The 26265-nt window shown below is 38.6% G+C and overlaps 1 protein-coding gene across 2 annotated transcripts; it reads left to right on the top strand.

The window, feature by feature from the left end:
* The first annotated feature begins 1724 nt into the window (after positions 1-1724).
* mapk8ip1b (mitogen-activated protein kinase 8 interacting protein 1b) lies at positions 1725-25961 on the top strand. Of its 2 annotated transcripts, none has more exons than XM_089125068.1 (12): positions 1725-2236; positions 3839-3950; positions 8989-9228; positions 12819-12900; positions 14577-15416; positions 16526-16601; positions 17296-17471; positions 18332-18435; positions 21793-21900; positions 22255-22325; positions 24379-24477; positions 24589-25961. In XM_089125068.1, exons 1-12 carry the CDS (start codon positions 2181-2183, stop codon positions 24659-24661), a joined length of 2037 nt encoding a protein of 678 aa, XP_088981194.1. In that variant the 5' UTR covers positions 1725-2180; the 3' UTR covers positions 24662-25961. The 2 variants fall into 2 exon arrangements, with proteins under 2 accessions (XP_088981194.1, XP_088981173.1); XM_089125047.1 differs by having other exon boundaries at positions 8986-9228.
* The last annotated feature ends 304 nt before the right edge of the window (positions 25962-26265 follow it).

Below are 26265 nucleotides of genomic sequence, written 5' to 3'. Positions count from 1 at the left end.
AATTTATGCAAGTAATCAACTCAGTGATTTTCATGATGATATCTAAAGGTTAAAATTTTTACCCTATTCACGTGAGAAAAATAATGAATATGTGAATGAATATATTTGGGTCTTTTTCTAAACTTTCCCCAAATGGGATTCTTCAAGGCTTTTTTTCCTAACTCAGGACATATTGAGGATACAAAATCAGTTGAGTTTGCTTCTGTTGCAATTTGTTCAAGGTTGACCCCCATTTTGGCTTAAATTGACTAGACTATATGTGTGCTGTTTGATGCTCCACCGTTTAGGAACACATGAGCTTGCATTATAAGTGTTGTGAATTAAGTTGTTTTTCAAATAAACCTTTCTGAGTCAATGATATAAGATTGTGTATTTATTTTTATTGTATACTTACCCTGCACCACTAATGAAAAAAAGAGTATCTTTCCCCAATATGTAAGTTGCAATAGTTTTAATTGACAGTCCACTTTTGTTAAAAAAGATTACTGTATAAATGCACAGATGCAGTACATACCCTCCATTTTTTAAAAAGACACATAGTTCTATAATACTTACAGTATAAATATTTTTTTTAATTCTTCTGGTTGTTACCCCTTTATTTCCCAAACTTTACATATTGTTCCCTTATACTTACATGCAAGTGCTTTAGGTACACTATAATTACTGAAAGTTACACTGTAAATTCGTCTTAATTACTTTCCAGGGGTGTAATCTAAAGCGTTACTGAAGTTTTTAATGTGTTTAATATGTCTGTGTGGGTTTTTTAATGCATTAAGAAGACAAATGTGCAAATTTATAAGTCACTATTAGGCCTATACTAACACTATTTCCGAGTATTTTCTCCTTAAAAGAGTTTACCAAAGACAGTATCAAAAAATGTGGTTTGAAATCTCCCCTGTTCTCTACATCACAAACATTTGATCAGTCACGTCAATGTGGGCAGGCTTTATCGTTCATTACTGCGATAATCATTTGCTGCAAAGCAGGGAAGTCTCAAGAGAGGCCAGGTATATTTCTGTTGATATAAAAAATTGGGTACATTTAGGAATATAGTTAATTATTACGATTTTATGATGAACTATGCTTTCTCCACTGACGTTCTAAATTGTTAAAGCGTTTCTAAGGATGCTGAGTTTTAGAAGGCAACTGTCTGACTCTGAGTTTGGGGAACATGGTTTGTTTACTGTAGTCAAGCAAAAGGCTAATAATCACTGTTATGTGTCCAACATATAGAGAAGAGATACATAAAACACAGTATCTGATTCGACTTAGACAACCTTGTATAATTTACACTACCATTGTGCAGCGTTTACAGTAGTAGTATACAGGTAATTTGCATATTCATGATTCCAATACTAGTGTTTGGAGTTAAATTCAATCCATTTTAACATTCATGGAATATTTCCCTTCCACAAAAGGTAAGAACTGTTGACTGAAAGGTTCTAAACGTGCCAAAATGGTTTTTCAGTGACATCAGTGCAAAAGAAAAGAGTGTTTTAAGAGTGTATTCAGTGTTTCACTGGTCCACTTTTTAGTTTGTAGATAGCCTATTTACACTTTTTCTTTGGTTTCTCTTCATAGTATGTTACTGTTTGGCCTTGAAGATAGGTATTGAATTGGCTGCACGTACCCACCCACTCATATCACTTAAACACTGAGAGAGAGAGAGAGAGAGAGAGAGAGAGAGAGAGAGAGAGAGAGAGAGAGAGAGAGAGAGAGAGAGAGAGAGAGAGAGAGATGGGGGATGGGCGACTTTGAAAACAAGAGGAGGAGAGATGTTGTGAAATACACGCCAGCTATTGGATCGTCTGCTTGATTATTATGTAGCAGAAGGACGCTGTCATGCATCATCTCTATCAACGCTGACTCTGCAAAGCTTTTCTTTAGCCATCTGCTTTATTTTGTTTTTTTGTCTCCTGTTGTAGATCGTCCAGTGAGGATGCAGGTAAACACATGAACAAGGGCAGAGAGATACAGTGAGAAAAATGCAGCATTCATCAAGGCGTCATCATTATACACTGGACATAACAGTGCATGGAGAATGCTGGAGCTGCATGTGCTGCTGTCATTGAATTCAGTCTAAACTGACTTCAAATACAGCGGCTCGAATGGCAGGCACTGAAATATGAAGAGAGCTTTGACCAGATGTAAACACAATCCCATGCTGCACTGCTCACAGAATGGACTCAAACGGTGATGGCAAAGAAGAATGGACAGAGGAGCAATGGGAGAAATGGTATGAGCTTATTTTTCTCTATAATAGCCTATGCAAAATGTGTTGTGCTAGGAAGAAAAACTGATTTGTTAGTAGGCTACATGTGTTTTGATGAGCAGCAGATGCAGCACACATAATAGATTGTTATTTTTGTTGCATAGCAACATTCATTATGTCAGGGATCTTCTATTATTTTTCATGCAATATGTTTTACAGTATTGAAATGGGATTTATGACCTTTGCCATTTTTTTATTTATAGATTGAAAATGATATAAATGTGTAAGGGCATTATACTATTGTCTTCACCTGCTGTTTTATTTTTTTTTTTTAAATAGTCCACTTTGCAGTGCAGGTTTTATTTATTTCAGTGTCGGACTGATGCCGTGACAAAATACTTTTATTTTGAAAGGGCCTAAAAATGTGCATGTGCACAGCATGAACTCTTTTATCGCACAAAGAGACACAAGCTGCTTTTGCAATCATGTTGTTACTATGTTTGATGAACAGTTGTTATTAAAGTATGAATGTGTAGTATACAGTGCAAGCATATATCCACCATGGTGACATTGTCATGTGACCTATGACGTGAGCCATATCTCTGTTCCTGAAATATACCCCCCTTTTTCCCACACTACAACCTTATGCTAAAATTCTTAAGATTATTTATTTTTGCACATCAACTACAATCCAAATCCTACCATGACAAAGCAAAAAACAGATGTGTAATCACTTTGCAAATTTATAAAAAAATATATAAAAAAATCAACCCTTAACGCATAGTTGAACTTGAACCCTTAGCTGAAGCACCTTTGTCAGCTATTACAGCGTTTTTGGTAATCCGATTCGGTCATCTTTAGACTGGTGTGAGTGGCACAAATGCATCAGGTCCTGTGCTTTAGGGGCGTCTTTCTTGCAGAGTTTTGTTCAAACCCCAAATAAACACATGGACTAGCTAATTAAAAGGTGTGTTCGACTTTGGCTCGCGGCTGGATTGGCTCAGCGAGATTTGCAGCTTGCAGTTGAGGGAGGACTTGAAAACAGAGGCTGTGTTCGAAAATCGCCCCCTATACCCTAATCACTAGTCTCTATACCACAACTAATATAGTCCACTTGAAGGAGTGAATGAAAATGACACTAATTGCACCTGGAGGGTTGCCACTTTTGCATAGTTTCTGCATGCAAGTACCTGAATGTACTGAAAATCATTTAACTAAAATGTACTTTGTCATTTCTTTTGAAACTTGTATGTCATGCATTTAAATATATTTGAAATTACACATTTGTAAAGATGAAGCTGCCATTTAGTACATTTAAAATAAAGATTTCAAATTTGAAGTAAAACTTTTTAATTTGACATAATTTACACTTTTAAAAAGTGCACTCAAGTGTGTTAAGAAACAATTATGAAAGTGCACTCTCTTTAAGTACACTTAAGTGGCCTATATTATATGCAAGAAGTTTTTTAATAGACTTTTATGATTTCAAGTACACTACAAGTGCTATTCAATACAATTAAGCACACTTCTCTTTCACAAGGATATATTGTGCAGTACATTTAAAAACAATGAAACAAACTGCCTACTAGTGCCCCTGACTAATACTTTTGGTGGTTCTTTCTATAGGCTGACCCATGACATAGGGTTGGATGAATTTGAAGATGAGGACCTGTCTGAAATCACAGAAATGACTGATGAATTTGAATTCAGGGCCAGGCGACACAACTCTGACATCAAGGTGAGAACAGGTCTTGCCTAACGTGTGAAATATTACAGAACAATTTCAAACAACCACTGGGAATTACAATGCATATAGCCTTTGTGTACTTTTGTTTTGATTTTCACTAGTGAAATATCTTCTTCTTTTTGGAGTTTTTACTGATGTCAAGTGCACCAGATTATTAGACTTGTAGGTGGCAGTGATCACTGCCAGGTTTATGTCTGTTAGAAATTTCACTTTTTTCAAGTTTCAGTTGTTGTACTTGCTGACACATCCAGTTTTTAAAAAAAATATTTTTTCAGAGTCAGGCACCACAGAGAAAGCAAGCCAGTGTTTAAATATTGCAGCAATCGGAGAAAAATAGACTCACTTGTGTGACCAATGCTCTTGCCTCACACACTCACGCAGCCTCTTTCTTCAGAAGAACAGCCCACGCCTAAAGCCCCACATAACCACCTGATAGTGAACATAAAAAGTCTTTACACTGCTCCCCCTTCACAAAGTTCCTTGACCTCGAGGGAACAAACAAAGTCCCGGAACCATCTCATGTTCAGGCTGCATGTGGGTCTGCCAGAAGACTGGAAGTTCTTGACAGGGGTCCTGGTCCACCCTTCGGGGTAGGCACAACTGGAGAGGAGGCCGGTGCTGGGGCGGTAGAGACGCTTCCTCTATAAGGTGCCAATCTGTCTCGGTGCACGGCCACCTTCCTACCGCTCGGAGGCAACTGCACTCGGTAAACAACTTCTCAGATTCTCTCCAAAACACTGCATGGCCCAACCCATTTGGAGTCAAATTTACTGACCTTCTTTCTCTAAATGGCTGTAAACCCACACCAGCTCTACTGCTGTGTAATACCGCTGTGGTGAGCAGGACGGCCGAGGGACGTTAGAGAAAGTCGTGAGGCCGGTGGTGCGATTGCTAATGAGCAGCACCTGTGAAGCACACCGGTCTCTCATCTCTCACAGAGGAGCGGAGGCGTAAAGGGTAGTTGTGTTTTATTTTGGGTAGCCAGCAGTTCCGTGAGGGACTGCTGGCAGGTATTTTGTTTGTTTTTTTCATTCAAATAAAGTTTTATTTTTTGATTGTTATCCGATTCCTGCCTCCTTCTTCCCTGAACCTTGCTACACTGGTGGCGAAACCCGGGAAGAGGGAGGAAGGCGCTGTCTGAGGGTCCTCGCCGCTGTGGGGAATCCGCGGTGCCATCGAGTCGAGAGAAAGTCGCGAGGCCGGTAGTGCGATTGCAAATGAGCAGCAACTGTGAAGCACACCAGTCTCTTATCTCTCACAGAGGAGCAGAGGCATAAAGGGGGAGCGACGGAGCAGTCGTCCGCGAGGGGCTGCTGGCCGGTAGTTGTGTTTTATTTTGGGTAGCCACAGTTCCGTGAGGGACTGCTGGCAGGTATTTTGTTTGTTTATTTCATTCAAATAAAGTTTTATTTTTGATTGTTATCTGGTTCCTGCCTCCTTCTTCCCTGAACCTTCCTTTTGCTACAACCGCCCTTTTGCTTTCAGGTCATTATTTCTCTTCTGCCGGATCCCCGCTTTTAACAACTGCTTCCTTGCAAAATTATGAGTGGCTTCCAATGAGTCATGAAGTTTTCTAGCATGGCCAGGGTCATAGCAGGCGCATCAGGTGGCCTCCCGAAAGCTATTTTCCCAGGTGTTCTGATCTCCCACCCCAACAACAAAAGAGCGGGTGTGCAAAAGGTTGAGTCTTGCACAGCTGATCAGCACGCATTAAGTTAAATGGCAATTGCGTATCCCAATCTCGCTCAACACAATGGACAGCTGTTCTGCCAACATCCTGTTAAATCCTGTTGTTATGTGAATCCCTAATAAGAAGACACGTGACTCAAAATTCCGGCCTTGATCGCTGTTTTTGGATTCAGCAACCCCGAATTTGACATGGCTGAACATGCCATCCACCAGCATGTTCACCACGTCTCGGTTTCTTGGTCAGGCAGTATGTAAGCTTCTGGCCATTTAGTGAAATAATCCGTTGCCGTCAGCACAAAACCTGTCACCCTTCTCCGAACATGGAAAAGGAGCCATTACATCCACCCCCAATCAGAGGAGCGAGGGACTAGCCAGGTGGGCCCTTGTTGGCTGTGTAACCATCACACCACCGACAACAATCCTCCATCTCTCCTCACAAGCCCCCAGTAAAAACTCTGTCTGACACGTTTGAGTGTTTTTGGAACCCCAAAGTGTAAAGACCCCACTGTCACATGGGCAGCCCTAATAACACCCTCATGCAGCGATCTGGGCACCACCACCTGCCACCTCCCCTCCCCTCCTCAGTGGCAGGGTCTTTTCACTCCCTCTCTAACACCCTATCTTGCAGACGAAGGTCTTTGAATTTTGTCCATAAGTTTTTCATGGAAAAAGAGAGAATGGCCACTTCCTCCCACAGATCTCGCTGCTGTGTTTGGATCCCCTGGATTACTGCCTGCGGGTCCGCATGCTCCTCATGCAGCCACCTCTACTCCCACTGTCCCCACCTTCAAACACGCCGGCATATCACCATGCTTACAAACCACAGAAGCCCCACTGGCATCCGGGTTCTCCAGCTCTCTTTCCCTGGCTTCTCTTTTATCACAGTACCGACACCCATCTGCAAAGCATGGTCGACAAGAAAGAGTGTGTGCATTTGTATGGCCTGACCCTGGATGGTGTACTACTTTCATATTGTATGCCTGAAGTTCCTCAATCCAGCATGCCAGCTGGCCCTCTGGCTCTTTGAATGACATTAGCCATTGGAGAGCTGAATGATCAGTGCATACAGTGAAAGGTACCCCAAACAGGTAATTCTTAAAGTGTCAGACTCCAAAGAGCAACACAACAATTTCCCCTCTGGTGACACAGTATCGGGATTCAGCCTTGTTGAACACTTTACTGTAGTAGGCCACAACTCGCTTTCCCCTAACCCCTGCCTGAGGGAGAATAACCCTCATACCCACATTGCTGGCGCTGTGTCCAGAATAAAGGGCAGTGCCAGGTCAGGGGGGAACAATACATGGGCTGTGACCAGAGCCTGTTTCAGGGCGGCAAGAGAGTTTTGACACTCCTCAGTCCAAGCGAAGGACTTATCCTTCTTCAGCAGGCAGAAAAGTGGGTCTGTGATGCTTGAAAAAACATGCATAAACCTCCTGTAATATGAGGCCAACCCCAAAAAACTTTTCAGCTGCTGTGAGGTTGTAGGAGTGGGCCAGTTGCTTACCGTCTGCACCTTCTCTTCCATCGGGCCAATCCCTTGGCCTCCCAGCTTGTGCCCCAAAAACGTCACATCCCTCCTAAACAAATGATATTTCTCCGGGTGCAGTGGCATAATGCGGGGGCAGGATATGCTTTATTGCCTCACTCTCTATCTTGCCTGCCGAGAATTATTGGGCAAAGTTCTCAACAGTCTCAACAAAGAGGCCAGCCTGGGAGATGGGGGCCTCAAGATTGCAAACTTTGTTGGCATCTTTCATCAATGACAGGTACAGCCAGAGATGGTGCTCCATGATCACCAAGGTGGACATCGTCTGGTCGAGGGCCCGGGCTTTGGCTTTCGTTGCCTAGAATGCGAGGTCAATCGCCGTGCGCAGTTCCTGCATCAACCCTGACTCAGAACTAGCCTCATGCAGCTTTTTGAAAGCTTTTGCCTGATGGACCTACAGGATGGCCATGGCATGCAAGGCGGAGTCAGCAAGGCGCAGTCAGGGCTGATGTCATCTTACAGACCCTGGACAGGAGGCTGTGTGATTCTGGCAGGTGGCAGCACTTTGGGGACATAAATGCACCACAATTGCACGCTCCACCTGTGGAGGGTAGTGAGAAAGGATGAAGCTGCAGAGCGGTTTCAGGCAGTAAAAGGTGCCTTCCATGCCTTCCATGGATCCTCCATGCATCTCCAGAAAGAAAGGCACTGGTCCGGAACATGGCTGTGAACCATGTGCTGAACCCATCATCCAACTGCAAGTGCTCCGGACAAGGTGGAGAGTTCCACTTGAGGCCAGGAAGCCAGGAAACAACTGCATGCAAAAACACACGGATGGAAAGACATCTTTAAAAAGAATTGCTGCACTTTACCGTGCAAAAGCTCTTAAGATGGCGCAACACCACTGGATGCGCCCTCAAACCAGCAGTGAGATCTCCTTTTGAACAAGCTCTTTTAGATTGGAAATTAATTTCTTCCAATCAGGAAACAAGCTCTTTGTCAACATAGGATATTGGAAGAGAGCAATCACTGTAAAACGTTCAGCTGTGAAGCAAAAATGACCGAGCTGGCCTTATATACCCTTATGTCTGGGTATGAGGGAATCAGTATGCAAATCTCACAGGCCAGTTTCCATTGGCTCGTTATGTTACCACTCAAAGGTGATTGGGCTCTTAAGTGAGACCCCAATATATCAGTATCGACATAACGTCGACCATGACTGAATGGGAACAGGGAATCACATGACAAGAACAGAAAGTATGAAATTCCAAAATAAAAGTCAAGAAAAAATTAACTGGAAAAATTTAACAATAACAAACGTGACAACCTGCAGGTATTATTATTATTTTTTAATACAAGTGCGTTGTAAAAACATATGAACACAATAAGTGCATTGTATCAAATTATTAATTTAAATGTTAGTACGTAGTAGTTTAAGACATTAAATATAAAGTGGGACCCTGATAAAAGCTGTATATTATTATGTCTTGAATGTATGTTGAATGTACACTTTTCACATTTTTATTCCACGTATTTTTTTTTAATATTAACACTTACTTAATAAGTAATAGTATCTCTAAATCAAAATCTGTACAAATCTTGCAAACTTTTGCATATAGCTGGAGCTGAAAGCATGTGTCTCATTGTAATGCAGTGAGTAAACACCAACATGAATAGTCTTTGTCCGAAACCCCTCCCCCTGTCTCTTGTTCTCGTGGCTTAGTAGGCACCAAAAATGCCAAAGTCTGATGTCATTGCTTGCTCTAATGGTTGGGTCAGTGGCCCTCATCTCCCCTCTTGCTTTTTCATTCACGCTCTTCTCTGATTGACTGTCGATCTTTCCAATCCCAGCAGGACCATGTGATTCAAGCACCCAATAGTGGCTTGGACAAGGTGGAGGCAGGCGCAGTGGGTCAGATCCAGGCAGAGACACATCCTTTACATCTTACTGATGCTGTCGATAGGAGCCAAAGAGTGGCTTGTCGATACGACACCAAAGCATCTATGGATTCTGCCGTTCCTTTCACCATGGATACCTACCGTCCAAAAAGACCAACCACTCTCAACTTATTCCCACATGTGCCCAGGACTCAGGTAATAAACAGTATGTAAAGATATGACTCTATATACACTGCAGGGGCATTTTCTCTGACGAGGCGAGGGAAGCAGTGCCTCCTAAACAATTTAAGAAAAAAATAATAATTTAAAGTGATAGCATCCAATAGCGACGCCAGTTGATAAAGTTTCAGAGGGAGGCAGCATCTCTTTTGAGCTCATCATGTTCTACTACAGCAAATTGAGCTAATATAGCATGGTGTGTGATAATACACTTTAAAAAAGTCAAGTGAGAGGAGGTGATGCCTCAGTGCATTGCGATATGATTGACTTATTACACTCAATGCAATAGTGCTCGCCTATCAATCTTGCAACAGGTCAGCACAAATTGGTCAAAGGTGTGTGTAAATGGATTGACTAATTTAAAGCATCTGCTCTGTCATCATCACATTTTTTTTCATATTTGAATCTAAATGAACTTGAAATGACTAGGCTTTTAGTAATTAATCAGTTGCAGTTCATTTAAAACTGGACCTCTGTGTCTGATCATCATCATGACATTTTGCAGAATTTACCAAGGATTTGTTCACTGTTGATCAGAACTCAATTTTAAAACATGTATGTGTCTTGGTAAACCCTACATTATGGGGACAACGTATCATTGGCATTATCCTAAATTCTTGTTCTTGTTTTCTTGTCTCTGTTCATGTTTAGGGGTAGATTTAGTGTTAGAGGATGGAATATACCCGTGTCTATGCAAAGTCCCCATAAAACATGAAAACACAACACAACTTTGGGCTTGTTTTTCCATAATTGTCCTCTATCTAGAACACAGTCATGTGTTTGAGCTTGTTAGTGCTTGGCCCCCATTGAACAAAGTATTACCACTTCATTGTTATTTAGAGGGGTTGATGACGTTCCTTTGTTATTATCTGTTTGAATAAACACTGAGTGAGCGCTTTCACCAGAACACCAGCAGGAATGCTGAAAGAGAAACAGTGTTTGCCTTATTTTGTTTACGTCAGAACCAGTTGGTTATTTTTTATTTTTTTTAGGAAAATAAGTAGTGAACACATTTAGAGCAAAAATGGCAAAGTAAAAGTACAGCATTTAAAATAAATACTAAATAAAGTATAACTCCTGAGAAAAGCTACTTAATTACCCTCTTAAACAAAGTTCTTAATTGGCTTTGATGGTTCCCATGAAGAGCCTTTAACATCCATGGAAGCTTTTCATTCCACCAAATACGCTTTATTCACGGCAGCGCCATCTTTGATTTTTAATGAGAATGAAAGCGAGGCTGTGAGGGATAGTCATGCATCTCTTCAATGGGCTGTACTGTTATTTAATGTGTTTTCGGATTGTTCTGCTCATGAAACACTGAAAAAATATCTTTCCAAGAAATTTCAGTTGACAAAAAACTCCCGACAATGTAAGCTGTGGAAAATTGTAAGTATCTAGCAGTTTTATTCAGCTTTTTACAGCGGATGCCATTGGAAACACGGTAAGTCTATCCCTCACAGCCTCACTTTCATACCTGTCATGGCGCTGCTCTGAATAAGGTGTATTGTCTTTATAGACCATTTCACAAGATGTAAACAACACTGGTCCAGAAGCACTTCCTGATTCAGTTTTTTTAACACTACATAAAAGCTGGGATAAAATACAACCAACCGACCATTTAAAACTGAATCAAAAAGTTAAACGAACATCTTTAAGATGTTTCTTTACATGTGAAATAAAGAAAACAGTTACAAACTGAAACAGGAAGTGCTTCTGGACCAGTGTTGTTTACATCTTGTGAAATGATCTATAGTAGGATTGTCATGATACCACACCCCAAGTATTATCACTATAACGTGCAATATTATGTTAAGCTCTACAAAATGGAGCAAATTTTCATAAACATTGATGTAAATGAAAAATACTAGACTAGATTTTCCTCTGAATACTTTATTACTGGGAATGATTAACTGACTGTTACCAATCAAATGAAATCAGTGTAAACAAAATCCATTTTAACAGTGCAGAAGTGGCATAGAAGCTGCATCTGAAGGTACATTTACAGTTGATAGATTTATACTAACCGTTGACTGCTCAGAGTTGGTAATAATGCATCTATACTGCAATTACTATTGCATAAATAATGTTTAATGAGATTAATGTTTTAAATATAAAATTCTGGATTTAGAAATATCAATATTGGGCATAATATGTTTGAAAAAGGGCCTACTTTTAAATGGGAAACTAGTAGGTGGCAGCAAGTCCTAATGATTGAGTCACTGAATCACTCATTCAAACTCTTGATTCAAAATGGCTGATTCATTCAGGAACAAATGACAAATGATTCGCACGATTTGCTCAAAAACACAGATGCATTCAGAAACGAAAAAAACAGTTCTGCTTTGTTTATAACTTTTCATTGGCGAAATAAGCGAAAACAACAATATTGACAATGTTGTGTCTAAACTGTCATTTAATATTAACAATTTTTTGCTTATTGAACTGTTGTGTAAAATCACATTTGCAATCATACACGTACATCACGGAGACGTCTATTTGATGTGCGTGTTTACATCTGAAAGACGGATTTTTTTAGAGTGTTTGCTCATCCGCAATACGTCTATAGGACGTTTCCTGTCAGAAGTCAAATAGACATTTTTGAAAATGACTTTAAGATGTTTATGATTTAGAATGTATGCACAACTGACTTCTTAAAGACGTTTATCAGATGTAAACAGCAGATGCTTTAGATGAACAGACATCAGACATACGTGTGCTATATGTTATAAATATATAAAAAAGCATATTTTGCCCCCATATATTGATATCTTGACTCTTACAGACTCTTAACTGGAGGACAGTATATTATAGCATATAAATTCATTGATAATGTTAAAATCACACTACAGTATAAGGAACTGAGTGCAAATCCTGTAATGAATGGAGTTAATTGCATTCAACATCGCAAAAATAATTTGAAATAAACCATTACAGCCGTTCCAGAAGTGAACGAGCGATTTAAATAGAGTAACCTCAGCTCATACAACATTACAGTACTACCATTTTAAAACTAGTGAGATTGTCAGTATTTTGACGTTAGTGTCATGACACTACTTTAGGATCGGTATACCGTGGAACACTACTTTTTTAAACTATTTTTTAAAGTGTTTTTTTGAGGAGCCTAAATGGTTCTTGGATGGTTTTGCTGCAAAAAAAATAAAACCTTTAGTGTATTGTAATCTGTTATTTTAAACCTCTGCTTTTATTAAAGGTGGAAAAATGATGTAAGCTCATGCCATGGCCTGTGTGGGGAATGTTAATATGGGTCCGAATGGACAAAAAGAGTAGGTATTATTGTAAGAATTGTAAGAGGTATTGAGAGTGTGAAAAAGAGGGAGGTCTTTTGGAGTCCATCAAAATGGTTTTAAATGCAACACATTAACAGAACACTCCTGTAATATTTAATTTCATTCATTTGTTTTATTTAGTTTTGAGTGTTCAGGGTACAGTACCCAGTGCATCTGGTTAAAGAAAAATATATGCATGCTATGAACAGTTTACATACACTATATTGCAAGACCACTATGAACGTATGCTTTAGCTTGTCTGTTGCATCTCATCAACAGGACACTTTAAACAACAACTCATTTGCGAAGAAGTACAGCTGGCAGCAGAAAATCTCTCAGACCTTGCCGCCGCTTAAAACAGGTGAGTGCAGAGATCTTTACAGTGTGAGCACTCATTAAGTCTTAGTTGGGAAGTAGGCATGACATCATTACAGTGACAAAAATGTTCTGCACTTAAAATGAGGCTGCATCCGAAATCACATACTTCCCTACTATATAGCAGATTTTAAAAGACCACTTATTTTGATGTGTTGACTAACATATAAAAGCACATGTAAAGTACCTGATTATAATTTTAACTGTAGTGTGTTCTTTGATTTATTTTGATTTACACTATTTGATAGTTAATATATTTTAAAAATACTACATTGCAACTTCATCACTACAAATGTCTAAGTACAAATATATTTAAGTACATGACACAAGTTTCAATAGAAATGTCAATTATGAAATTACATTTAAGTGAGTAAAATAAAACACTTTAAGGTTCAGCTAGCTGCATTATATATAAAAAAAAAACAGTAATACATTTTAATTTAGTTGGTATTAAAGGACTAGTTCACTTTTTTTTTTTTTTTTAAGTTTTTGATGAAAACATTTCAGGATTTTTCTCCATATAATGAACTTCAATGGGAACCAAAGGTCCAAAAGACAGTTTCAGTGCAAACTGTTGAAAGGGCTTTAAATGACTCCAGACGATGAATAAGGGTCTTATCAAGTGAAACTATTGCTCATTTAAATTTTTTTTTACAAAGTTTAAGTTTTATAAGCTCAAATGGTCGCCTTGCTCTGTTCTGTGATGCGCGTTCATGACTCTCCTGTTCGAACTTGTTCATCAAAATGAACAAATCTTTTTCCGAATCAATTCGTTCATTACGTTCGTTGAATCAACCAAATGACACGATGACATGGGGCTGAGTAAATTATCTGCAAAAGTTTTTTTTTAAAGTGAACTACTCCTTTAACATGCAAATAAGTATCGAAAACATTTTATTTAGTTATCACTTAAGTATATTTTAAAATATATAATTTTAGTAATAAGCCAATTTTGTAAGTAATTTGACCGATTACGAGCTAGCTCATTTTCTGCCAAACTTCCCTAGCTCTGTTGTCTCAGTGACAAAAGGGCATCAGTGTTTTGCTGCCAACTATGGTCATGTGAATTTGATTTAGTCTAGTCATCTACAAAAACATGTTTGCATATGCAGTCTCGTCAAACAATGGGTCTCACAGGCATACCTAACTTGTTGGTCCATCTTTCGATGGTTCGATATTTCAAGAACAAAACAAGCCATCCATCAGAATGTTAGTAGCCTACACTTTTATCACTGACCTCATATTATATTTATACTAAATAAAGAGCACTGTCATATATTTGTGTGTGTGTGTGTGTGTGTGTGTGAATGCAATATATGGAAGCTTGTTTCTGCCTTGGATTAAATAACAATTGTAAGTTTATATCACAATTTCCACCTATAAATACGTAATTGCAAGTTCACATCTCGCAAATTTCACTTTTTTTTCTGGGAATTCTGAGTTTATATCTCTGAATTCTGTTGTTTTTGAATTCTTGTTGTTGCCCTTGTTTTCACCACAAAACAAATTCATAGAAAACTGAAAAGTCTGAATTGTGAGATTAATTCTCACAATTACCTTTTTTATTTGTTTTATACAGTGGCAGAAGCAAGCTTACATAGCATTGCTTCTGTTGATAATCTATCAATTCACTTTTTTTGTGCTTGATCCTGCTGCAACCAGGTGAACTGACACCATCTCGTGAGCACACGTGTCTAAGCGATGAGGAGAAGCACCAACCAGGCAGCGGTCGGAAAGACTGTGGCACCTCGACTGACAAGCCCAAACACACTCAAGCTCCTGCTCCTTCTGCTGTACTATCTGTCCCATGTAAAGCCAGAGATGTACACAGAGAACTGGATCACTGCGAGAAGATCCGTTATCATACGGACGTCCGACTCGAGCCTACAGAGGAGATCTATCTGACACCAATACAGCGTTGCACAGGGGCTCTGCAGAACGAGAAAGCGCAGGTCACCGCAGTCAGCTCTGACAATGAAGCCCCCCCTCCATACCATGAGCAGGATCTGCAACCCCCTTCCTATTTTTCTTGTGTGGACGCTTTGGCCGCTGACAGTAGCGGTGAAGAAGTAACTGGAGCGGAAGATCTGTGTTATAGAGACTGCGGCGCTGGCGAGGATCATGCCCATCGCGAGAGCTTGTCGGGAGCGCTGAAATCTTCCATGAGCAACTCAGACGCAAGTGGACTTTCGTACGATTCGGTCAAATACACACTGGTCGTGGATGAGCACGATCAGCTGGAACTCGTCAGTTTAAGAGAGTGTTATCGCGGTTACAGCGATGACAGTGATTCGGCCACCATCTATGATAACTGCGTTTCCTCTCCATATGAGTCGGCTCTTGAGAAAGAGTACGAGGAAGATGAGAATGAAGACAAAGGAAGAAAACAAAATGGGATCAAAGCCTCAATGTGTCTGTCAGAGGACTCTACCCCTGAGGCCGACATGCCATTTTCTCGAAAATTTGTTAATGTTTTCATGAATGGCTGCTCTCGATCCTCCAGTAAGTGGTATGCTTTTATCGCTTTTCTCATTTGTTACACTATTGGTACACATTTTTGAATAATTAGGATGATCACATTAAAATGCGTTTAAATAAATCAAAGATTCCTGAAAAAAAATAAATCATGGTTTCCACAAACATGTTAAGCAAAAAAAAAAAAAAAAAAATTATAATAATGGGAACCCATTATTAATACCTGAGCACTAATAATAGGTTTAATAATAGGACCAAAAGTAATGAAAAAGAGTAATGTTGCAGAATATTTAACTTTACATCACAGGAATGTTTTTTTTTTTAAATAAATATATGCAAATAGAAGACAGTTATTTTAAATGGTAATAATATTCCTTAATATTATACTTCTTTCAGAAACAAAAAAATCTTAATTATTCCAAACTTTTGACCATGTAGTGTTTAAATCAAATCTAGATAAATAAAATAAATAACAAAAAACTCTTTTCTTATCTACGTACATCTAACTAAGTTGTCTGCATCTTTTGCTGATTGAATGATGATGTTAATGTTTGTTCATGTTTGTAACAAATTAACAGTAGACTTCATTACTCCATGTTGGTCCTATTATTAGTGCTCAGGTATTAAACTTGCTACACATTCATTTAATTCTAAATTTTGCACACGCAAGTTGAAAGGTATTTGGTTGTGGATAGTAAAACATATCTGCAACATTTATTAAGTTCATGGATAATAATGTAATCATTTTGAGACTAAATTCATCCCACGGAAACTCAACTTACATTATATAGACCATTTTGCAAGCTGTAAACAAGACTGGTCCAGAAACACTTCCTGTTTCAGTTTGTAACTGTTTTCTTTATTTCACATGTAAAGAAAAAAATCTTAAAGATGTTTGTTTAACTTTTTGATTCAGTTTTATATGTTCTGTTGGTTGTATTTTATCCCAGCTTTTATGTAGTGTTAAAAAACTGAAACAGGAAGTGCTTCTGGACCAGTGTTGTTTACATCTTGCAAAATGGTCTATAGGAAGGAACTGAAAACGTGTTTAAGAACAGACCAGTACGAACATAAGAATGTACTGTATTGATTTTGTGAAAGGGTTTGTATCATAGGCGTTTTGCTTATGTCTTTAGGTACAGAGTCTTTTGGCTTGTTTTCCTGCATGATTAATGGAGAGGAGAGGGACCAGACACACAGATCCGTCTACAGGTGAAACAGATTGGCACTCCACTATCAAAAATTGCACACACGTGTAACTGTTCAATGTATTTGTATTTTTAGATGATCATGCTATCAAAGTCCCGAATGAACGCATGGTCAGTGGATACTGGGTCATTCTCAGAAAATGGCTTCATTTGTGACTCATCATTTTCAGGAGTTTTTTCAAAATATATAATTTGAATAGGAAATCCACACTACATTTTTAAGAATGAGAATTCCTAAATAGGAATTGAATAAAGCTTTGGAAAGTATGAGCAGTTTGTTATGTTTCATGTGCATTATTTCAGCCCCATCAGTCTGTTATTAGTTCATATACAAAACAGAACAAAAATCAAATTCTATATTTATTTTCAAATTTGTATTGGAGGAAAATCTCTCCAACTCTTAAATTAGATTTTCAAAAGATAAAACCAATTTTTTAAACATGTAAATGTGGAAATTATTTAATAACGATTCCTTACAACCCAAATGTGTCAGTGGGGGCATGCAGATTGGTTGATAGGACAAAATAAATATCTAGAAATAATAAATATTTGCACTACACCCTAAGCCAAAGTCAAATATGCAAACAGGATTAGTATTTAGTTAATTATATCAGTAAGTCAATGGGACTCAAACAAGACACACATCTCACCATCAAAGAACTGACGAAAGATTCCTCCTAATGGATGTGTTTTCCCAGATTTGTCCCTCGTCACGACGATGAGCTGGAGCTGGAGGTCAATGACCCTCTGCTGGTGGAGGTGCAGGATGAGGATTACTGGTATGAGGGATACAACATGAGAACAGGAGAACGGGGGATCTTTCCTGCCTATTACGCCACTGAGGTCTTTAAAGAGCAACAAATTACTTTAAATGGTAAGAGTTGGAGATTAAGATGACATGTCCTGATTCCATTCCCCATCTATGAAAAGATTTAACTTTATAAAAGGGTACAATATCAGTCAAACATTTGTAATTAAAAAAATATTCTCCTTCTTTTTTTTTTTTTGAAGTCTCATCTGCTAGCCAATGTTGCATTTATTTGATCAGAAGTACAGTAAAATAGTAATATTGTGAAATATTATTGTTATGATTTAAAAGAACTGTTGCTTTTAACATATTTCAATATTCCTGTGATCCAAAGCTGAATTTTCAGCATCATTACACTAAGTTGATGCTCAGTTATTAATAATGGTTCATATTATCATCATCTATTTTGAAAACAGTTTAAAAAACAGCTTAATATGTTTGTGGAAACTGATCATTTTTTAGGATACTTCGATGAATGGAAAGTTCAGAAATAATTTGGTTTGACATTATAAAATGCCACTTTTAAAAAACAAATCTTGTTTCACAGTTTCCAAAAAACAAAAAAGCACAACTTTTCAACACTGATAATAATAAGAAAGGTTTATTGAGCTACAAATCAGCATAATACAATCAAGGATCATGTGACACTATAGACTGGAGTAATGATGCTGAAAATTAAGCTTTACATCACAAAAATAAATTACATTTATTTAATTAGAAATCCCAATAGAAAACAGTTCTCGTTATTGAAATGATATTTCACAATATTATTGTTTTATTTAATTTTTATTTAATAAATGCAGCCTTTTAAAAACATGTCTCTATTACAAACTTTTGACCGGTAGTGTTTGAATCCACTGTGTTTTCATTTCTCAACAATCCTAACTGTTTATATGGTCTTTATATCTCTGTCTTTTTCTCATTAGCAAAAAGTACTGAATGGATGGAAAAATATACAATGAAATTTCTTGGCTCGGTTCAAGTACTGAATCATAAAGGCAGTGATGTTCTCTGTGCAGCTATGCAAAAGGTTTGTTTAAGAATTTCACTCACTGAAAAACAAATGAAGTGATGGAATTAGATAGATTGAGAATATGGTAAAACATCCTCGAAGGTTACGTTTATACGGAGCCCCCCTAGTTCCACTTTGTCAAAAAAATTTAATATAACTATTTTGTGGCCTCAAGATAGTAACTTGTGGCCTAAAGATAGTATCTCGTGGCCTCAAGATAGTAACTCGTGGCCTCAAGATAGTACCTCTATCTTGAGGCCACGAGTTAGTATCTTGAGGCCACTAGGTACTATCTTGGGGCCACGAGTTAGTATCTTAAGGTAACGTGGTACTATCATAAGGCCACAAGTTAGTTTCTTGAGGCCACTAGTTACAATCTTGAGGCCACTAGGTACTATCGTGGGGCCACCAGTTAGTATCTTGAGGCCACTTGGTAGTATCTTGAGGCCACAAGTTACTATCTTAAGGTAACGTGGTACTATCATAAGGCCACAAGTTAGTTTCTTGAGGCCACTAGGTACTATCGTGGGCCCACCAGTTAGTATCTTGAGGCCACTTGGTAGTATCTTGAGGCCACAAGTTACTATCTTAAGGTCACGTGGTACTATCATAAGGCCACAAGTTAGTATCTTGAGGCCACTAGTTACTATCTTGAGGCCACGAGTTACTATCTTGAGGCTACAAGTTAGTATTTTGAGGCCACTAGGTACTATCTTGAGGCCACTCGGTACTATCTTGAGGCCATGAGTTAGTATCTTGAAGCCACTAGGTACTATCTTGAGGCCACTAGCTACAGAATTACCTGGAAGGTCGGTCCATCCAGGTCGTGCTCTCTGGTCAGTCCTCATCACCTAAACCAATCAACGCCTCAGTTCCCCAGAGATTCATTCTCGGGCCTTGGCCCGCTATTATTCTCTATTATTCTTAAACTTCATTGACAATGTTGTAGAACAGTGCAATAATAGCATTTTTCTAAATGCGGATGATTCCACCATATATGCCCCAGTAACGAAACTTAATGGTCCCAATATGGCAGCATCCCTAAATAAAGATCTGGAGAATATTCACAGGTGGGCAGATAATTGGAAGGTCACGTTCAAACCCAGCAAATGCAAGGCTATGGTTCTGTCGAGAAAGAGGCCTCCATCCCACCTGGACCTGTTCTTTGGGACAATCAGAATTGACCTCTTTGAGCAGAGGAATATTCTGGGACTATGTATTGATAAGAAGTTGCTATGGACCAATCACCTGTCAAACATCGGCAAGCGTGCTGGACAGTGTCTTGGAGCTCTGCGCATGTTGGCCAACAAGCTTGATGTCAAAGGTAGGACCAATGTCTACAAGGCACAAGTCAGGACTACCTTGGAGTACTCATGCCTTGCCTGGATGAATGCATCACAGACCACCCTCGGGCAGCTTGACAATGTCCAGAAAAAGGCACTGGAAATCATTGGGGAGGATGAGGACAGTGCCCTAAGGAAATATGCAATCAGTCAGCTCAGCCATCATAGAACTGTTGCAGCAACAACTGTGCTTTTCATAATGCACTCTAAAAACTGTCCAGAGGATCTTAAAGTTCTGCTACCCGCACCAGATCTCGTTTGGATCTTAAAGTTCTGCTACCCGCACCAGATCTCGTTTGCCGAACCACTCACAGAGCACGACCAAGTCACGCCCTAAAACTCCCCAAGTCTAACACCAAATGCTTGGGAAGGAGCTTTCTTCATTCAGGTGTAACAACTTGGAACTGCCTCCACTCTACTGTAGTTGGTGAAATCACCTCAAAGAATGTTCAGGCCTACAAGAAGAGTCTAAACAAACATCTCCTTAGCAAAAAAAATGTAATTTCTTGATGCTTAATGTCACTTATCCCATATTCTTAGTCCTAAGTAGCTGCAGATCACAATAGGCTTTCGGGCCACAAACTGCTAAAGCCTGTATAAATTTTTTTTTAATTAAATTAAATTAAAAAAAAATATTGAGGCCACGAGTTACTATCCTGAGGCCACAAGTTAGTATCTGGGGCCACAAGTTAGTATCTTGAGGCCACTACACTCTAAAAAATGCTGGGTTGTTTTAACCCAATTTTGGGTAAAATATGGACAAACCCAGCCAATTGGGTTAAAAATATAAATAAAAAATTTAACCCAATGGCTGGGTTTGTCCATATTTTACCCAAAATTGGGTTAAAACAACCCAGCATTTTTTAGAGTGTAGGTACTATCTTGAGGCCACGAGTTAGTATCTTGAGGCCACGAGTTAGTATCTTGAGGCCACTAGGTACTATCTTGAGGCCACGAGTTAGTATCTTGAGGCCACGAGTTAGTATCTTGTGGCCACTAGATATTATCTTGAGGCCACGAGTTAGTATCTTGAGGCCACTAGGTACTATCTTGAGGCCACGAGTTAGTATCTTGAGGCCACGAGTTAGTATCTTGAGGCCACTAGGTACTATCTTGAGGCCACGAGTTAGTATCTTGTGGCCACTAGATATTATCTTGAGGCCACGAGTTAGTATCTTGAGGCCACGAGTTAGTATCTTGTGGCCACTAGGTAATATCTTGAGGCCACGAGTTAGTATCTTGAGGCCACTAGGTACTATCTTGAGGCCACGAGTTAGTATCTTGAGGCCACTAGGTACTATCTTGAGGCCACGAGTTAGTATCTTGAGGCCACAAGTTAGTATCTTGAGGCCACTAGGTACTATCTTGAGGCCACGAGTTAGTATCTTGAGGCCACAAGTTAGTATTTTGAGGCCACTAGGTACTATATTGAGGCCACGAGTTAGTGTCTTAAGGCCACGAGTTAATATCTTGAGGCCACGAGTTAGTATCTTGAGGCCAGGTACTATCTTGAGGCCACGAGTTACTATCTTGAGGCCACTAGGTATCTTGAGGCCACTAGGTACTATCTTGAGGCCACGAGTTAGTGTCTTGAGGCCACAAGATAGTTATAATATTTTTTTTTGACAAAGTGTGATATGGGAGGCGCCATACGTTTACATAACAAAGATATAGGCTACTTAGAATGGAAGTTTTTATTTTACATTTTTTAACCTACGGACGACAACGATGTCACATTATAAAGAAACATTACGTGCCTGTAGACTGAACACGTAATATGCATGCACATGACGTCACCATTTCCACAGGTTCGAGTTTCTATAGTTTACAAGGAGATGATAACAGTATCTAAAACTTGCACTTTGAAACCCGTTTTCAAATGTTTGTATTTTTTAGGCCCCCAATTAGAATGTTTCAGTTGAAACAGTGTCATGTAAATGGCCCCTAAATCTTCTTTATTAGGGGAACATGAAAAATGCAAGTTTTTTGTCCATCGTAGTTGTTAAAATGTCTTCTTCATGATTGATTCCAGATTGCGATGAACAGGAGACTGACTGTACATTACAATCCACCGTCATCCTGCATCCTGGAGATAAATGTGAAGGGACTGAAACTCACCGTGCAGGATGATTTCGACATGGTAAAACCACAAGCAGGAACATTTGTTTTGTGATCGCCTTTAAGCACGTTTTTGTAAACATCTTAACATTCTGCTTTTTAAATTGCAAGATTTTTCAAGAAAGTGAGTGATGAAGAGTAATACTGTTTATGTTGACTGTTTAGTTAAGGAAATGCACAGTAACAGTACCCATGGACTCGGCTAGAAAAGCAGAACAAAACAGATTTGAATTTTACAAATATTCCACGTGTAGTTAGAAAAGACATGGGAATTCATTGGTGAAAAGGTGTGGGAACCATGAAGGCATTTCAGCATGTGTGTAGGGTTAGGTTTGTGGACATGCAACTTAATCGTTTTATAAACTTGTTTCCACAGAGTAGCCAATACAGTCACTTTTTCCATTTGAAAAATGTCTCATTTTGTGGCTACCATCCCAGGAACAGGAAGTAAGTCAATCATTTACTGCATCATTTGAATTCTCACTGACAATGATGATGGTTTTCTTATTGATATATTACATATATACTACCGTTCAAAAGTTTGGGGTCCGTAACGTTTTTCTTCTTCAACTGATTAAACTATGCAGTCTCATCCCAAAAAGTCATATAACTGACGTTTTGGGACGTCTTTTGACCATACGTCAATATTCGCCTTTTTAGGGCCCCCTTAAAGATGAACTGAACTGAAATTTGAGAAAAGGTGATATAACAGATGTATTTTATATATTCTCATTGGTACAATTTTTAAAATGGCAGAATTTGTTAAAAGGGATAAAATGGTACATTGAAAGTGTTGTTTTTGTTACACGGGCGCCGCCATGTTGGATTTCAACGTTCGACCACGTCACTGGCATGGTAAGCCACTTCGTTGCCTACCCGCACCAGCAGAACAGCCGTAGCTTGTAAACAGTCTGAGGCTAGCTGACATGGCTGAGGAAACTGATTTTTTAGCGACACACTATTTAGAGATATGTACTTTCGTCAATGAGTACACGAAACGTCTGACAATGCATGAAATGTTTTATTTACACAAGTTCAATGCATCACGTTAACGTTACTCGAATCCTTGATATTCGGGTGAGGGGGAAAAGATCCTTGATGTATAGTTCACTGTAAAGGATGGGATTCTCCTTCCTAAATGCACCCTCGCCCATAGAGTGAACTGCCAGTACGCTGTTAATCTAAACAGTCTGAGAAAAGTGCAACAAGTTAGCCCAGCCGTCACCTATTCGTAAAATACCCTGCTACTTATGGGGCGGTCCAGCGTCTCAGCTCGGACATCCATTAGAGACAGCATATCCTCCTTTAACACGTTTCTCTCACCGAACAGCATCCGAAATGAACGGTGCATGGTGATGCATTTTTCGCCGATCAATAAATGTCCATGTTGACCTCTCTGCAACAGATCGTCTCCGTGCAGTGTCTATGCTCCTCAGCGCTCGCGCCCACAGTCACTTTCCCCCAAACGATCCTGTACTGCAAGTGAAGCCTGAAACTGATCGTCCTCCATGTGGTGGTAGTTAGACACTACCGGCCTGTCCCCCACGGGCTCAAATGCGTAATCCATGCCGTTAAAAGTGCTCATTTTCGTCTGTGTATACAGGACCTACAGCTGTTGTCTATGGCGCTCCGCGGGTCCTACCATGCCAGTGACGTCATCGGAACTGCCAGCGCTAACAAGCGCAATTTTGCGTTGCTTAAAAAAGCTGTATTAATATATATTTTTAAAAAATGTTTAGTGTAATTTACTTTTAATTGTCATAAACAACACGTTTTCGACGTCGATATTTTTCAGTTCAGTTCATCTTTAAACGTCGGTAGATGAGGTTATGGGATCCTAACTCTACCCCAGGCCTAAACCTAACCCGTCACCTAACTGACGTTAAAGGTAAAGCGTCAGTTGTATGACGGCCCGGGAACGTTATCTACCAACGTTTAAGGGGGCCCTAAAAAGGCGGATATTGACGTATGGTCAAAATACATACCAAGACGTCAGTAATATGAATTTTTGGGATGAGAATGTGTTGGATTAAAAGCAACAGTACATTTATAATGTGACAAAATATTTCTATCTCAAATGAATGCTGTTCTAATGAACTTTCTTTTCATCAAAGAATCCTGAATAAAAACTGTTTTTATCATTGAAAATAATCTGAAATGTTTCCTGAGGAGCAAATCAGCATATTAGAATGATTTCTGAAGGATCATGTGACACTGAAGACTGGAGTCGTGATGCTGAAAATTCAGCTTTGCATCACAGGAATAAATTACATTATACAATATATTCACATAGAAAACAGTTATTTTAAATTGTAATGATATTTCACTATTTGTACGGTATTTTTGATCAAATTAATGCAAATCCTTGGTGAGCATAAAAGGAAAAAAAAAAAAAACTACAAATCTTACCGAACTCAAACTTTTGACCATTAGTTAATGCATTTATTGTGTGTTTTATTTACCAGTCAGTCTATTATCATATGGTACGGTATCTCTGCAGGTATTTTGGCTTTATTACAAAACATCCCGCTGATGAGAGATTCGCCTGTCACGTGTTTGTGTCTGAGAACTCCACTAAACCCCTTGCAGAGTCTGTGAGGTCAGTTTTATTTTCCTTCGCTTTATGTTCAAGGGGTGTCTCTTTATGTCCCTCCTCCAACGAATCGATTTTGTTTAATAGTCCTAGTATATTCTCTGTCTTCATTCACAGGAAAGCATTCCACTTGTACTACAAAGAGTTTGTGGAGGTCTCGTGTCCAACAGAAGACATTTACTTGGAATAATCTCTGATTAAAATGAGCTACACAGCAATGTAAAACAGCTATGCTAAATGAATATATGAGAAATAATAATATGTGTATATAAACAAAGACTAATATATCTGACAAAAAGGACCAAACAAGATGAAGAGACTGACTGACGGTTGTAAGGTGATGCACACGATTTTGTGTTGGAATTCGTCTGACGACGAAAAATTGTAGGCTACAGTATAAAAGTCTGAAATTATTTTCATGGATGTTGAGGATTTTGAATGCTTTGGATGAGTGTTTCCCTGCTAACAGGGAATGTTCTCAGAACTTTGGCTAACGTTCTGGCAAGGTTCTCTCGAAGTTATGAACAAACGTTATTTCAGTAAGTAACATAGAATGTCCGTTCAAAGTTATCTAGTCTTTAATAATGTTCTCAAAATGGCGAAATAAAAACATTAGCTATACATTATGAAACAATCTTTTCAGATTGGCCTTCGTCGAACATTTATTTGAAAAGGTACTACTGGTCAGAGAACATTTAAAAGTAACGTTCCCACGTTTGCATAATTGAATGTTCCCTTAGCGTTAGCATAACCAAGAAAAAATGTTTTTAAAACTCAAAATGTTCCGAAATAACGTTTTCATTGCTTAATGTGAACGTTAGCAAAAGGTTCTTAGAACATATTTTTGTTAGTTTGGTTTCATCCGTTGCTCTGCTCTTTGCTGCTGCGTTGTGGTTCTGTGTTTGCTTCAGGCTAAATAGAGAATATTTTTTCATAGCACAAAATACAGACTATACATTGAAAAGTATAACAAACCTTCCATTTCAGCTGTTTGTGATGTCTTGATGTCTGCTGCATTTTACAGGTATACCAGCATTATTCCTTCCTAAAATCTGCCTGTAAAGTGGTTCATAATTTGAAATGGCAAAATAAGGCTCCTTGAGTCCTTATCCACTTGTTATCGTCACCAAATAAAAGGCATAGACATGAACAGTATGTCAATTTGATCATATTAACAGAAGTCATTAACCGTTTTAGAAAATGTTTTAGGAGTTTCAGTATTCTTTTTTTTGATCCATTCATACATTCAATAAAGAAAAGTTAACAAAATAATAATAAACTACAGTGCCATGGGGTTCCTGTTAAAGCTTGAGTGACTGTGAAGGTAATTGACGTTAAAGAGACGTTTCAGCTTGCCTTCTGTTTGAGGTCCACATAAGCCCTTATTTGAAAAAAAACTCCTGAGGTATTTCTTGTAAAAGCAACACCTTACACTAATCTGAAAAAATTATGTATGAATGATGTGCTCATTAAAGACTTGTTCAACAAGACACGCTTGTATATCACTGGGTTTATTTAGAAATACCATAAAACTACTTCTAAATATATTTAATGAAAAAAATAAAATTATAAATAAATATATATTTATATACCTGTTAATATTATCCCGTAATTCTGTCTATATTTCTGTTCAAGCCTGACTCGCTCAAACACTGCGTATTTAAATTTTTTATTAATATTTTAAACAACAATGAAAAAACATGGTCAATTGATATTTATGCTGGGTTAAAGATCTTTGTAAAAAAAAAACAAAAAAAACTACTAATAAATACATTTAAATAAATAAAAAAATCC

This window comes from Pimephales promelas, chromosome 1 (genome assembly GCF_988280905.1).
Source record: "Pimephales promelas chromosome 1, fPimPro1.hap1.1, whole genome shotgun sequence".
Taxonomy (NCBI): Eukaryota; Metazoa; Chordata; class Actinopteri; order Cypriniformes; family Leuciscidae; genus Pimephales; species Pimephales promelas.
The sequence above is the reverse complement of the archived record's forward strand: the minus strand, read 5'-3'. Positions and strand labels throughout refer to the sequence as shown.

Coding starts and splice junctions, on each gene's coding strand:
- mapk8ip1b (XM_089125047.1), top strand. CDS start 2,181: ATGGACTCAAACGGTGATGGCAAAGAAGAATGGACAGAGGAGCAATGG. Junction 9,229..12,818: donor CACATGTGCCCAGGACTCAG/GTAATAAACAGT, acceptor TCTCATCAACAG/GACACTTTAAACAACAACTC. Junction 21,901..22,254: donor TGCAGGATGATTTCGACATG/GTAAAACCACAA, acceptor TTGTTTCCACAG/AGTAGCCAATACAGTCACTT.